Source organism: Eimeria tenella, genomic scaffold, assembly GCF_000499545.2.
Source record: "Eimeria tenella Houghton genomic scaffold, Eth_scaff68, whole genome shotgun sequence".
NCBI classification, from domain to species: Eukaryota; Apicomplexa; class Conoidasida; order Eucoccidiorida; family Eimeriidae; genus Eimeria; species Eimeria tenella.
Window position 1 is genome coordinate 158,677 of NW_013543435.1, and position 12,648 is coordinate 171,324.

General features: G+C 51.9%; 2 protein-coding genes across 2 annotated transcripts; one reads left to right on the forward strand and one right to left on the reverse strand.

The window, feature by feature from the left end:
- Positions 1-924: 924 nt before the first annotated feature.
- Positions 925-7,533, reverse strand: ETH_00032340 (importin subunit beta-1, putative; the record flags this gene model as incomplete). The annotated part of the gene is made up of 15 exons (XM_013377932.1): positions 925-1,050; positions 1,372-1,516; positions 1,717-1,931; positions 2,207-2,371; positions 2,536-2,940; positions 3,118-3,209; positions 3,442-3,546; positions 3,677-3,737; positions 3,831-4,376; positions 4,724-4,987; positions 5,485-5,634; positions 5,847-5,938; positions 6,143-6,434; positions 6,652-6,762; positions 7,276-7,533. The coding sequence occupies 15 exons, from the start codon at positions 7,531-7,533 to the stop codon at positions 925-927; spliced, it is 3,027 nt and encodes a 1,008-aa protein (XP_013233386.1).
- A 4,530-nt stretch (positions 7,534-12,063) lies between these two features.
- ETH_00032345 (uncharacterized protein) lies at positions 12,064-12,459 on the forward strand (the record flags this gene model as incomplete). Its single annotated transcript, XM_013377933.1, has 1 exon — positions 12,064-12,459. One exon carries the CDS (start codon positions 12,064-12,066, stop codon positions 12,457-12,459), a length of 396 nt encoding a protein of 131 aa, XP_013233387.1.
- Between the last annotated feature and the right edge of the window lie 189 nt (positions 12,460-12,648).

The window sequence follows — 12,648 nt, forward strand, 5'->3', positions numbered from 1 at the left end:
TCGGACAAGATAAAAAACCAGCGATGTGACCCCGAGGGGCCCCAGTGCACGCGTGGCCACACGAGGGGCCCTACAGAATACGAGCCCCAAGGGGGATGTGAGACTACTCTCAGCAATATATCATATTCTTAACACGCTAATTGTGCTTTTTTGTAAAGAAATACACGCACTGCTGCATCCCAGACAACTCCTCGTTCTACCTTTCGCTTCAGCTTAGTGCCACTGGCAGAGTGTCTGGCAACGGCATGCCAAGCACTGCACTAAAAGCTCTGGGAGGATATCATCTACGCGCAATATGGCATTATTAAACGGTATGCTTGCCAACACAGGGCAGCTCATCCGATCCTCAACGCCAAACACCCCAGCACGCGCTACACTGCAACAGCTCCCTGCTTGTACTCGTTGTACTAGCTCGAAAGGGACCCGCAAATATTGTCATCACCCAGGCTAGCAGCAGCGCGCGCAAGCCCCTCATACGAGTGCCGAGCACCGTGGCCTCGCAATTAAAATACAATTAAGACCAGAACGGTTCTAGCGGCGTCTGCAATACCTTCCCCCAAGCTAGGCATATCGAAGGACGCCTCCCCTAAATTGAGTTTAGGAACAGCAGCAAAAACACCATCAGCAGCACGAGCAGCAGCAGAACAGCAGCAAAAAAAAAACAGGACCTGCTATGCCACCACCTTGGCGGCGTCACAAGGCCTCAACGCGCCGCCTGGTCCCCGCTGCACCCAGCAGGGTCGAGGGGAGAGAGAAGGCGACAGGAACAGCAGCATGCACCAGCAGCAACACAACAGCAATCAGCAACAGCAGTGAGAGAAAAATTATTTGAAATATTGGGAAGACTAAGGGCCGCATGCGCTCATCACGAGGCCCAGCAACTGCTTCTCTTTCCGGCCCTTCCTTCGTAGCCCCCACAGATACTTACGCCCCAGATAGCATTTCTCCAAGCAACAGAACGTCACTCTTAAAGTGTTGGTGCTTAAGAGAGCTCTGCGTGCCGTCCAGCAGGTCCGCACACTCGCGACACCCTCGGATCGTAGCTATTCTCTGCAGCAGCAGCAGCAATGGGTGCAGCCAAAGAACCACCGGCAGATGCCGCCCGTTGCGTGCAGCTGAAGCCTCTCCTGATCCTGCTCTGCATACGGCTGCGGTGCCTTGCAAAGACGCAGCTTGTTTTTCAATTGACTCAGCTGTAGTGGTTCAGCAACTGAGAAGCATGACAGCAGGCGGAAGCAGATAAGAATAACAGCGACGACACACCAAACCAATATCAACAGCGTGCCTAAGCTGCTAGCTGTGACAACTTTCGAATCATATACGCGCCAAATGTTTCAAAAATGAGGCAAAAGACCTGCAATGTAACAATACCTGGGCCAGCCACTGAGCTTTCGCCCCAACGGCGGCATTGCCCTCCTCAGTCGCAAGACGTTCAGCCTCTCTCTGCAACTGAAGAACGAAACTTGCAGTACTCAGATGACCTCCCAAAGTCCGACCAAATGTCGACAAAAGATCCCTAAACAGCGCAAAACGCCACAGAAACACACGAAGAGCTAACGTTCACATACGTCCAGACACGACATGGTACAAAATATCAGTTCCAAGACACTTTACTCCTCTTTAGGAATGAAAATTCAACAAAAGGCTTCAAAAGCTAAAGGCGAAGTACCGGAGCCCGGACACAAAATGTGACGTGCAAACGAATGGCCGGCGCACCCTGTAAGCTCCAGCGCCTGCTGCACCATCTGTGCAGATCCGTGCACCCAAGTCGGAGCCTCGGCAACAGCCTTTACTACTTGCAGCATCCCATTCACTTCTTTGCGCAGGACCTCCTGCAATTGTGCTTCCTTTAGAGCGTACACACAACTAGCCAGCGCCTCAAGAGTTGCCGACCGCAGCTCATGCACATACCAAATCCACTCTTCGTTGAGCTGTGCAAACACCCTCAAGCGCAAGCACCGAATCATAGGTTGAGATACTGTAGAAACAAACAATTGTTTCTACGTACACAAAGGGAAACTGGAAATTCACTCTGCGTCCTGCGCGTGCGAAAGGACCGAAGGGACCAAAAGGCACAAAAACAACCGATAATGCGCCCCATGCAGATGCATGAGCTTTTCTCCCATTTATGCTATAAACGAGGCTGATCCGCATGTAAACAGCAATAGCGGCCCAACTAGCAGGAAGGCACAAGCATTCGACCTACTTGCCAGTTGGGAGGCCCCGCGTCATAAGGGGTTACTCCCGCCTGTACGAGCAGTTCAATCAGCCACGGGGTGAAAGGCGCAAATTTGGCGCCCCCAAGGCTCAGAGCGACATCCCCCACTGCAACAATAACAACTGGCTTGAGAGATCTGTCGACTGACGGGGCCTGCACAAACAGGCGCAAGCAAGTCCAAAGTCTGTATACCTGACGGACCAGTGTACACACAAAAGCATCTGAGATGCTGCATTCTAAAAAGCAAAACTCATGGCGTCCACAAACACACACCAACGCATATAATGACTCAGGGTTCAGGTATGCGGTGAGCATACTCTCAGCAGCTGGTAGAACTCGTGCAGAAGCGCATCTGAGAGGCTCCCAAATTCCGTCCCAAGTGCACGGCTGAGATCCCCCACGAGCTCTATGCATATACGCGCAGCCTGCAACTCATCTGCGCTGCTGCTGTCATTAGTTGGCGTGCTGGCCGTTGCAGCTACTGCCGAGGCCGCTGCTTCTTGGGGCTCGTGTTGATGCTGCATTTGCAGAACTAACAGGTCAGCCACTTCACCCGCGAAAGGGGAAACCGCGGGGCCCGAGGCGTTGATCAGCGCAGATAGTGCAAGCAGCGCATCACAGACGCTCGGCTCCGAGCTGACGATGAACCCATGCACGTTGTTGGGAGCAGCACTGCTCTCTCCTTGAGAGACTTGCAAACCATGTGTAGGTCGCTGGAAAACCTGTAGTCAGATAAAACAGAAAAACACAAAGCGTTAACGAAGAGCTATAGACGTCACACAATGTGACACCGGTAAGACCTCATGGCTCGTCCCAAGGTCGAGCAAAAGCCGCAAATTCCGCGGGTAGGACAGCATAGCAAGCCTTCACAGAAATGCAACGGGAGCCCCACGACCCACCTGCTTGAGAGTGTTCCACAGCTTTCCAGCGACAGGCTTCACTTGGTCTCCCAGACGCAGGCACAGAATTTGAATGACGCCGCATAACATCCCTGTAACAAATGCAATGAGAACAAACCTGCAGATCGCACATTTATAATCATAAACACTTCCGTGCGAGCATTAGAATACATACAGTTCCAAGGGGCATTCGGAGACCTGCGACGTCCTATGCAGGCCAACACTGCAAGGAATACAGAATTCGGCAGAGGGTTGCATGAATAGGATGTTTGAGATGCTGGAAGCTTGTAGAAAGGGGGAAAGCATTTGGTGAAACAGACTCACCTTGGCGTTGTTTTGTTTGCTCCGTCTGCTCAAACGAAAATGATTTCCTCAACTGGCCCTCAAAGTGGTCCAGAAGCAAAAGTAGATGATTCCAGCATGCGCTGCCTGCAAAAAACATTTCAAATCTAAATTAAACTCCCTCATACATAGCACTGAGGTGCTTTAAATCGTGCACAGCCAACTGGACTGAAATGCGATTTGCTGGCTTGGCCATGATGTGTTCGGAGAAGCTAACCTGCATTTTTAATCAACGCCCCCATACAGTTAAATGCGGCTTCACGCAAATTCTTGTCATCCTACGCGTCCAAACGCACCCAAGCAGACCTTTACCATGAGCGCAGGCGCTGACTTGCAGTCAACTTAAAAAAGATAAATTGCAGCCGACTTACAGCGTCCGGCCTTTCTGAGACACTTAGAAGGGCTTCACACAGCTTTGGAAAGATCGGATCTAACGGCGTCTGGTCTTGCTGCTGCGTGGCGGCTTCTCCTTGGTATGCCGCCCTGCCTTCCGGCGTGTTGATGTTGTCCGCTAGCTCGTGCAGCATCCAGCAGATGTGCACTGCCACCCTAGGCTGGTCTGTCAGTCGTTCAACAATGGCAAGCAGAAGCGCTCCGCCGTTGTTGTTTGGGGAAGTGGTCGACGACACGTCGGCGGGAGGGAACAAATGCCGCAGCACAATTGGCGCGTGTTGTTGGGCCGTCTTGCCGAGGGTCCACGCTGCGCTGTCTCGCACGGCCACAGAGGCATCTGAGGCCACTGCTTCCACCAGAATTGGAAAAGACCTAGCCACATAGGGGGCCATAGCCTCGGCGCTTGGCCCCTCCATGACGCAGCCGAGAGCCAGCACCGAAGCCTCTCTCCTACGCCACTCAGTGGATCCAAAGTTTAACTGCACAAAATTTATCACGAGAGGGAGTATTGCATCTTTCACTACCTGAATTCCCGCAGCAGCACATCAAGCAGGCATTCGAAACACTCCTGTGGGAGAACTTGAGCCAGCTACAGAGGCGGCGTGAATTCACAAAAGGGTGAACCTGCACCTCTATATAGAACGCCCCTCACCGACAAAGGAGCGTCCTATATTTAAAAGGAAAAAACGTAAATTTTGACGGAAAACAGAAGTGAAAGTGTCAGATTAGGCGGTGAACCTGCACCCTCGCTATGCTACACTCCCCCACCCCTTGTCCACAACAATAATCTGCAACAAAAGGTGATTCCCAGTTACAGATTCGAGAGCAAAGCTGCGCGCAGCCAGCCTCTGGAAACCACAAGACTGCGGACCTGTGCGCAGAGGCCCAAACAAATAGCGGCGGCCATAGCTGGAGTCCAGCTGTCATCGTCGTCCTCGTCTTCTGCTGCATTCAAAAGCTGCTCGAGGAGAAGGGGAAGAAGGAAAGGCGTAGCTTCTTTCATAATGTTCAGAAGAGTCCACCGCGTCGACTCTCCCTCTATTATTGCAAGTTCTTCCTCAGCCAACGCGTTCCAGACCTCCAGCGCAGCGATCACCACTGCAGAGTCTGAACTTTTCAACGCATTCCAAGTCACCTGCACAGAAAGTGGACAACACAACGCGCCAAGCCAGGTAAGCAAAAACAAGAACTATCTCTGCACACCTTTATTTTAAAAAATAGTCCTTTCTCTTGTGGGAAAAGTTAAGAATGTGCCACCTAACTTGATGGCGGATCACGCCATTCACAGAAATGAACAAGTTACAGATTCACACCGTTCACGAAAGCTCAACTCAGCACTTTACGAATATTCTCGAGTCCTTGTGGCTGCCGTTAGTGGTTTACAACAACGTAGCTTGTGCATGCATACAAGGCAGCTCGTGCATGCAAACAAGGCAGCTTGTGCACGCACAAACGGCAGCTTGTGCATGCAAACAAGGCAGCTTGTGCATGCACACAAGGCAGCTTGTGCATGCACACAAGGCAGCTTGTGCATGCAAACAAGGCAGCGTTTGCATGCAAACAAGGCAGCTTTTGCATGTACGCATGCATCCACTTCGAGCACTAACAAAAGGTGCAGCACTCCCCACGTACTGATCCCACAGCCGGCATGTAGGCTCCCAAAAACGAGTAGTACTCTTGCGAGATTTGCACAATGCACTCCAAGGCAGCAACTTGAACAGCACTAGGGTTTGCTGCGTTGCCGGCCTCCAAGACAGAACTAATGATGTAGTCCCGTTCTTCCTGAGCAGCAAAAAAGGAAACAGTCGCAAAACGCCGAAAGTTGAATTTCCCAAAAAATTGAATTTTGCAAAAAAAACATTCCCGCTTTCCCCTAGATTGTTCATGCACCCGGAACCTTTTGCTTCTGCAGCAAACCCCAGCAACCTTCTTGCGTTTGCTGCACGATTTTCCGTGCAAAAGTGTTTTTAAAAACATCTAAATGTGGAAAGCACCGTTTTTGCGAAGTTTTCCTTTGCGAAAATCAGTGCGTGGTACAAAGCACGCAACGCCGCCACCTTCAGCTGCGGGTCGGGATCCTTGAGTCCTGCATACAAAAGAAAGCGAAAAAGAAAAGACTTTTTTGGGAAACTTGCGGCTTTTCTGGCTCAAATAATACAAATAAAAAGGACTGTTAAAACCTAAAACAACTGGCAACAACTAAAATTCAAGTGGGGTTGAAAAACGCCGAAAAGAGAGGCGAGTGACCCCGCAGTCCCAGGTGTCGTGACACCCCAACGAAAACACCCACCATGCGCAACTGCTGTCAACACCACATTGCATCTTTGTTGAGAAAGAACTTCTGAAGGATCTTCTCCTTCGGCGACAATGTCTGCAAGTTCTTCGCAAAGGTAGGCCAGGCAGGTGAGGGCGTGGCGGCCGCAGGCCTTCATGAGCTGCTGCTGCTGCTCCTGCTGCTGCTGCTGACACGCAACCGCCTGCTGCACCATGTCCTGCAGCGCGGGCAACAGGTCTTCGAACTCGTGAGACCGAAGTTCAATAACTCCCAACTTCGCCAAGACTTGGCAAACTGCATTGCCAACCTGAAGCGCAAGTTCAAACTCTGCATGCAATTTTTTTTCTGTTTCTAAAACCAAAAATTCAAATTCTAAAACCAGCTTTTCCCTATATCCTGCTGCTGAGGCCCTGAGGTGCAGCACAGCCTGCTGCTTCGAACCGCCTCGCTGCAGCAGCAGCAGCAGCAGGATCTGGAAGCAAACTGCAGCACAAGTCCAGCAGCTGCTGCTGGCCACAGCCCACCTGAATGCAGTCTGTTCGCAAAGCTGCCAGCAGCTGCTTCTTTATGTCAGCCTTTGTTGCATTCGGCAGCGCCCTCCAAGCTTGCGCCGCAGCTCCATCGAGGGTCATATCCTGCAGAAATAAAAAAAATTAATTAATCCAATTCCAATTCCAATTCCACTTCCAGTTTCGCGCCTCTTTTCGGGTGTACAGACAGCTGGGAGCTGCACCGGGTGGCTCGCGGACTCCGTTCCACAACGGGAAATGCAACCAGAAGTGGAACAAGTGCAAAAAGCCAGGAGAACTCGAAAAACAAAATATATATTCCAAGAGGCACTAATTTATTCAAAATTTAATTTCAAACTTCTCAAGTTCAAAAGTTCCTGCAAGATCTGATTCCATGTGCTGCTGCGTGAAGGCGTTTCGCCTCCGTTTTCGCATTTTTGCATTTCCGCAAGTGCGCAGTAGATGAAACTTTTCACGAAAATGATTTAATTGAATTGATTCTCGATTTCCAGACCGCTGGAGTGTCTGTCCACCGAGTCTGAGAAGTTTCCTTCAATGAAGGCTTCCCGGCGTGCACACTGCCGGGGTGTACGTACACCGCGTCCGGAGCACGCAACGGCTCCTCCGAGAAAAGCTGACCTTGGCACTAATGGAGTTTTTGAAAGCAACAGCAGCAATTTGCTTCGCAATGAGGAGATCTTCGGGGCTTCCGGGGGCCCCCTGGGGCCCCGGGAGGGGCTGGTCGAGGGCAATCAGCGCAGCCATTGAGCCCACGAACTGCCCCAAGTCCGTTTGTCTTGCTGCAGTTAGCTGCTGCTCTGCTGCTTGGCGCACAGAAGGCCTGGGGTCCAGCGTGGCCAGCAGCAGCTGCTGCAGCACCGCCATTTGTTCCGCCATTTTGCTTCGGAGCCGCAGCAGCAGCTGCGCGCAAAGACGAGGGCCCCACCGGGCTGCTGCTGCGCCGCTGCTGCTCCCGGCGCTGTGTCTGCTGCTGCTGCTGGTGCTGCTGCTGCTGCTGCAGCAGGGCCACCGCAGCCTTTCAGCGCTGTGCCTGGCGAGGGGGAAATCCAAGTCTAGGGCTTCATGCGGAGGACCCCAGAAGCACTCCGTGCGGGTTGGCTGCTGCCGCTGAGCAGCAGCAGCAGCAGCGGGGGCTGCTGCTCAGCTTCTCGGGCCTCAGCAGCTGCTGCTGCTGCTCCCCCAGGGTGCTGCTGCTGCGTTCTCTGCTGCTCAGGGGGGGCAGGGCCAGCGAGCGGGGCAGGCAGCGCCTGCTGCTGTTGCTGCTGCAGTTGATGCTGCTGCTTGTGAGCCCGGAGTGCAGAAAGAGCAGCCACACTGGGCAGCAGCAGCAGCAGCAGCAGCAGCCCCGCGATGAGGCCACCCGGAGCAGCAGCTGCTGCAGCTGCTGCAGCAACGGCACCAGCTCAAGAACCGCGCAGCCAACTCAGCAGCTGGCGTGATAATGCGATCCTCTTTGCCTCTGCAGAAATATTTGCGTGCAGCAAATTTAACTCGGCCAGTCAGCCCGCTATTGCTGCTGCTTCTGCTGCTGCTGCTGCCCCAGACCCGAGGCTTCATAGACACGGGAGAGTCACTCTAAGAGGCCCTGGCTGCGACAAACTAAATTCAATTGCCTTTCCGCGCCCTTTGAGCTACTCTTGCTGCATCTGCTGCTGTTCAGCCTGGTGCGCCCTAATCATAGCAGCTGCTGCAGCGGCTGCAGCAGCTGCTGCGGCCGCTGCTGCTCTGTACGCAACAGCAGCCGCAGCAGCAACGCCGCTGCCGCTGCTGCTGTACAACCCCTCGCTCCAAGCCCCCTATATATTCTTTAAAAGATGAAATACCCTTTTCATAATGCGGGCGGGAAACTGAGAAAGGCCGCTCTTGTTCTTATTTTCCGAAACATACACCCCGCCCCACATGCCCCCCCGTGTCTATGCACGAGCCCCCGCAGCCCTCATTCAGAAGGCCAGCGGGGCCGCCTTCGCCTCAAAATTAGTTTTGTTTTGGACAAATTTTAAAATAAAAACTTTTCCTTTTTTCCAGACCGAGGCTAGCCTCGCGTGCGGCCTCCAGGGCTGCAGCAGCTCGAGCGCTAGCCTGTACAGATGCTGTTGCAAGACAGCAGCAGCTGCAGGATCTCGGGGCCTGCAGCCTTTTGGCTTTCTCAGATTCACCTGAAGTTGAACTTTAGTGAAATTCTTTTTTTTTGAGGCTTCAGTATTCACATATGTCCGCCAGGGGCCTTCCCTCAGGAGCTCACTGCAGCAATTTGCAAACAGCCAGCAGCAAACAGCGCGCGGGCTGCTGCTGCTGCAGCGTGTTTTGATGAAGTTTAGCCAGGAGCTGTGAGGCTTCATTTCTAAAGAAGGTCTCATATATTCTTCTGGGACTTTGAGGCTTCTCTTGAGACTGTTGGCTCTGCATGCTCGACGTGGCCACGAGGCGCTGAGGGCTGTAGGCTGGTGTTGTTTGCTGCAGATAAAAATACAGTTTTGCACACAAGTTTTAAAGAAAAGATTGACAGACTGTGGCAGCTAGGGCCAGTCTGGAAGACTTCAACTTCTCCTGGACTTACATCCAAGTCTGCTTTAGCCTTCTGCCTCACCCCTTCGCGTAAAATTGCACAAAGTGCTACAATACTAAAGGCACAAGGCACTATGAAGTTGTTTACTGTGGAGTCTATGGACTTCAAAGGAAACAAAAGCTTCCAAAGGATGTTCATGTCTTCACTTTTCTGCATTGGAAAGCTCCTGTGCACTTGCAGAAGAGAAACTCGACTCAGATTGGCTGCGAAAGCCTTCCATATTGCAAGACTGTGTTCAGTGCACAACGCTGCAACAGAAATACAAAAATTCTTGCAGGAGGCATAGTATTCAACATAAAGCAGATTTCAGTCGAAGTTCACATCTGAATTGCAGAATGAAAAGGAACTTGAGAAGATTATGATAATTGAACAGAAATACGGGATCCAATATTGGAATCTTGTGATGCAGAGCACAGTGTGGAAGCCACGCACAGCTGCAGCAGCAACTTCCGTTTATCAAAGATTTTCGGACTTTCTAATTTAAAATATTTAATTTCATCAAATGCCTTGGCAGCATGAAGACTGTGTGGCGGTGTTAGCTTCAAAATAGCAGACATTCTTGCAAAGAGAGTATCAGATGATGAAGCAGTGCTGAAAGCAACGAAAATCACAACTCGGGATAATGCGGAATAGAAAAACTTTCAATTTTAATCCACAAGTATCCTTAAGAGATGGTGAACGGCGAAGATCTCGATCAGAGTCAGATGCAAACATGCACTGCCACACAACAGCAAAATGATCATTTGGCGCGAAACCGACACAATTGACCCAACCACAGAGCTGCGGGACATACAAAGAATGAACAAAAAAGTAAATAATAACATAATAAGGAATGATAGAAGCAGAGAGGCTCTTCGAACCTGAAGCCTGCACTGACACGGGAAAGCAGACTGCCGAAACCCGGAAGTTGCACAACAGCAACAGCCTTCTAATACTCGTTTTCGGAATTTCTTGCATGAACAACTACTCTAAAGCGTCAGAAGCCTTTCCGTGACTCTGCTGCTGTTCTAAAACCACCACAAATGGGTTTTATTTGACCATAAGTCGCATCACTCTGGGGAAATATTCCTATTAGTTTGCCTTAGTGCCTATACAACATCGGAAGTGTGTTTCAGGCTTCTTATCCTGCAGTCTGCAGTTAAACTCCAGCCATTTTTCACTTTCTCAAGACAGTGAAGTTATGTCAATTTATACTTAATCATTAATCTTCCTGTCGCTGCTGGTAGACCACTGGTCTACACCTTTTTCAGCATCTTTTGCAAGATCACATTTCATTTCAGAAAGGAAACAGCCACAGCTGCTGACACCTTCAAGCCCTTGCTGGCTGCATCTTTCACTACCAAATTTCCCCGAATTTTCCATTTCTGGCGGCAATTTTTGACTACAGGCAGAAGTGTGGCAACAGTTGAGCAGTTTTTTTCGAGTTTTAGATTTCTGAATATTAGACATTCTTTGTTATAGATCCATTGCCATCACTTTGTCCCATCACTGCCACCAAATACCTCAAGTACCCTTTCTGGTTTTTTTGAAGCTTTTTGCTGTTGGCTGGAGAGGCCCCACTGCAGCCTCAGCAGCCAGGCTGCTGCTTTCCGTGGCAGCAGCAGCAGCTTTCTCGGCCATGGGGGCCTTAAATGTGCGTCTCAGAGTAAGTTCTTTGTTTGGGAATGCATGCAATAGTTAAAAGGCTTAAATATAGCTGTGATCCGCTTGAAATACTCGAGCCCGCATGCAGGTCGCGTTCGCCTACAGCGCAGCTGCTAGCTGCCAGCCCCAACTGGAGCCCCGCAGCAAAACCCCGCAGGTTTGGCCTAACTCAGGGCCATTACTTTGTAGACATATCAACGCTGCTTTTTGTCGTGGGGGGCTCTGCTGAGTTTACTGGGGCCCCCAAGATCGCCTGCGGGCTACCCTACGAGTTGCACACTGCAGCACAGCGGGCAAGAGCTGCTTATGCCGCAATTCATAAGCTCTACTGAGGCCTTAGAGGTAATTAAAACATCTTTCGAGTAGTTAAAGTGACACAGATGTACTGGAATCCCCATGCTGTGGCTGCAGCTGCAGCCCGCTGGTTCCTGTCTTGCAGCTCGCCGCAGCACCGCCGCGCTGGACGAGCCCCCGGCTGCAGGAAAGCTGTTCCTAACGGTGTCTCGTTGCGACTATAGCATTAACATAGGCCATAGTGTCACAGTCTCTGCAACAGAGAAGAATCTGCAGTTAAAATGAGGCTGCTTCAAGTCCCCAGCAGCCCGTACTTGAACGGCGGTGTGGCGGGCTGCGCTCAGCTCCTCGGGGGGCAGAAACACCACTTTCCTGAGGATACAAGCCACTCAAAAGGACCTAAAATGGAATTAAACGAGTAATTTTAGAAAAGATTTTGTCCTTTGGGCCGAGCGAAAAGTCACTGCGCGCTCATCCGCTGTGGCTGGGGTGGGTACAGGTGAGAGGCGGGCGGTCGGGGCGCTCGGGCGCGAAAGCTCGCTTGGACTTCTCTCGCCACTACTTTCCGCGAGAAATTGATTTTGTTTTTAAATTGCAAAGAAAGATTCCGCGCTGGAAGCAGCAGAAAGCAAAGAAGCAGCAGCGAGGCTCCAGCTCGACCGGGCGGCGCGGCGGCAGCCGATCTGCAGCCGAGTTGCTTGCGAGCGTATGGCGGTGTCAGTTGAGCTACTGTTCCAGAATTCCTTTTTCTTCATTTTAAATGGGTTTTGTTGCAGCTTTTTTTGTTGCTTTTTGAGCATTTCGTGCAAACTCGCGAGCCCCGCTGCGCCGGCGACTCCTGACTCGCTCACTTCTGTCTTGTCCAGCAGTTGTTGTTTGCTTCCGAGTCCGCGGCCTCGAGGATGCAGCGCTGCTGCAGCTTTTTGCTTTTGCTGCTGCTCGTGGGAGGCCTTTCGTGCTGCACATTTGCTGCTGCAGTGACTCACTACAAAGTTACTGAGGACGGCACGGTGGCGGTGGCGGTGGAGCAGCGCGCTGCTGCTGCCGGCAGCAGCAGCAGCAGCGACGCAGCACTCGTCGGGCAACACTTAACTGTTGAAATCCCCGGAAACAGGGGCTTGCTGCGGCTGCTGCTGGGCCTCACTTTGCTGCTGGGGGTCTACGCATATGCAGCAGCAAATGTCTACCCCAGGCTCGACTCCACGTACCAAAGACTTGTCATGAAAGCTGAAGACTTCGGCGACTCTGTCTTCGGCGTCGAGCCCAAGAGCAAGCTGCAGCACATGCTCGAGCGGTGAGTGTGGGGCCCCACACCTGCTGCTGCTTCTGCTGCTGCTGCTTCTGCTGCTGCTGCTGCTGCTTCTGCTGCTGCGCCCAGCAGGGGCGCCTGCGCCCCAAATCGCTGCTGCTGCAGCCACTGCTGCTGCTGCTGCTGCCTCCAGCAGCGTCCCTTGCGCCCACCACCACCACCACCACCACCACCACCA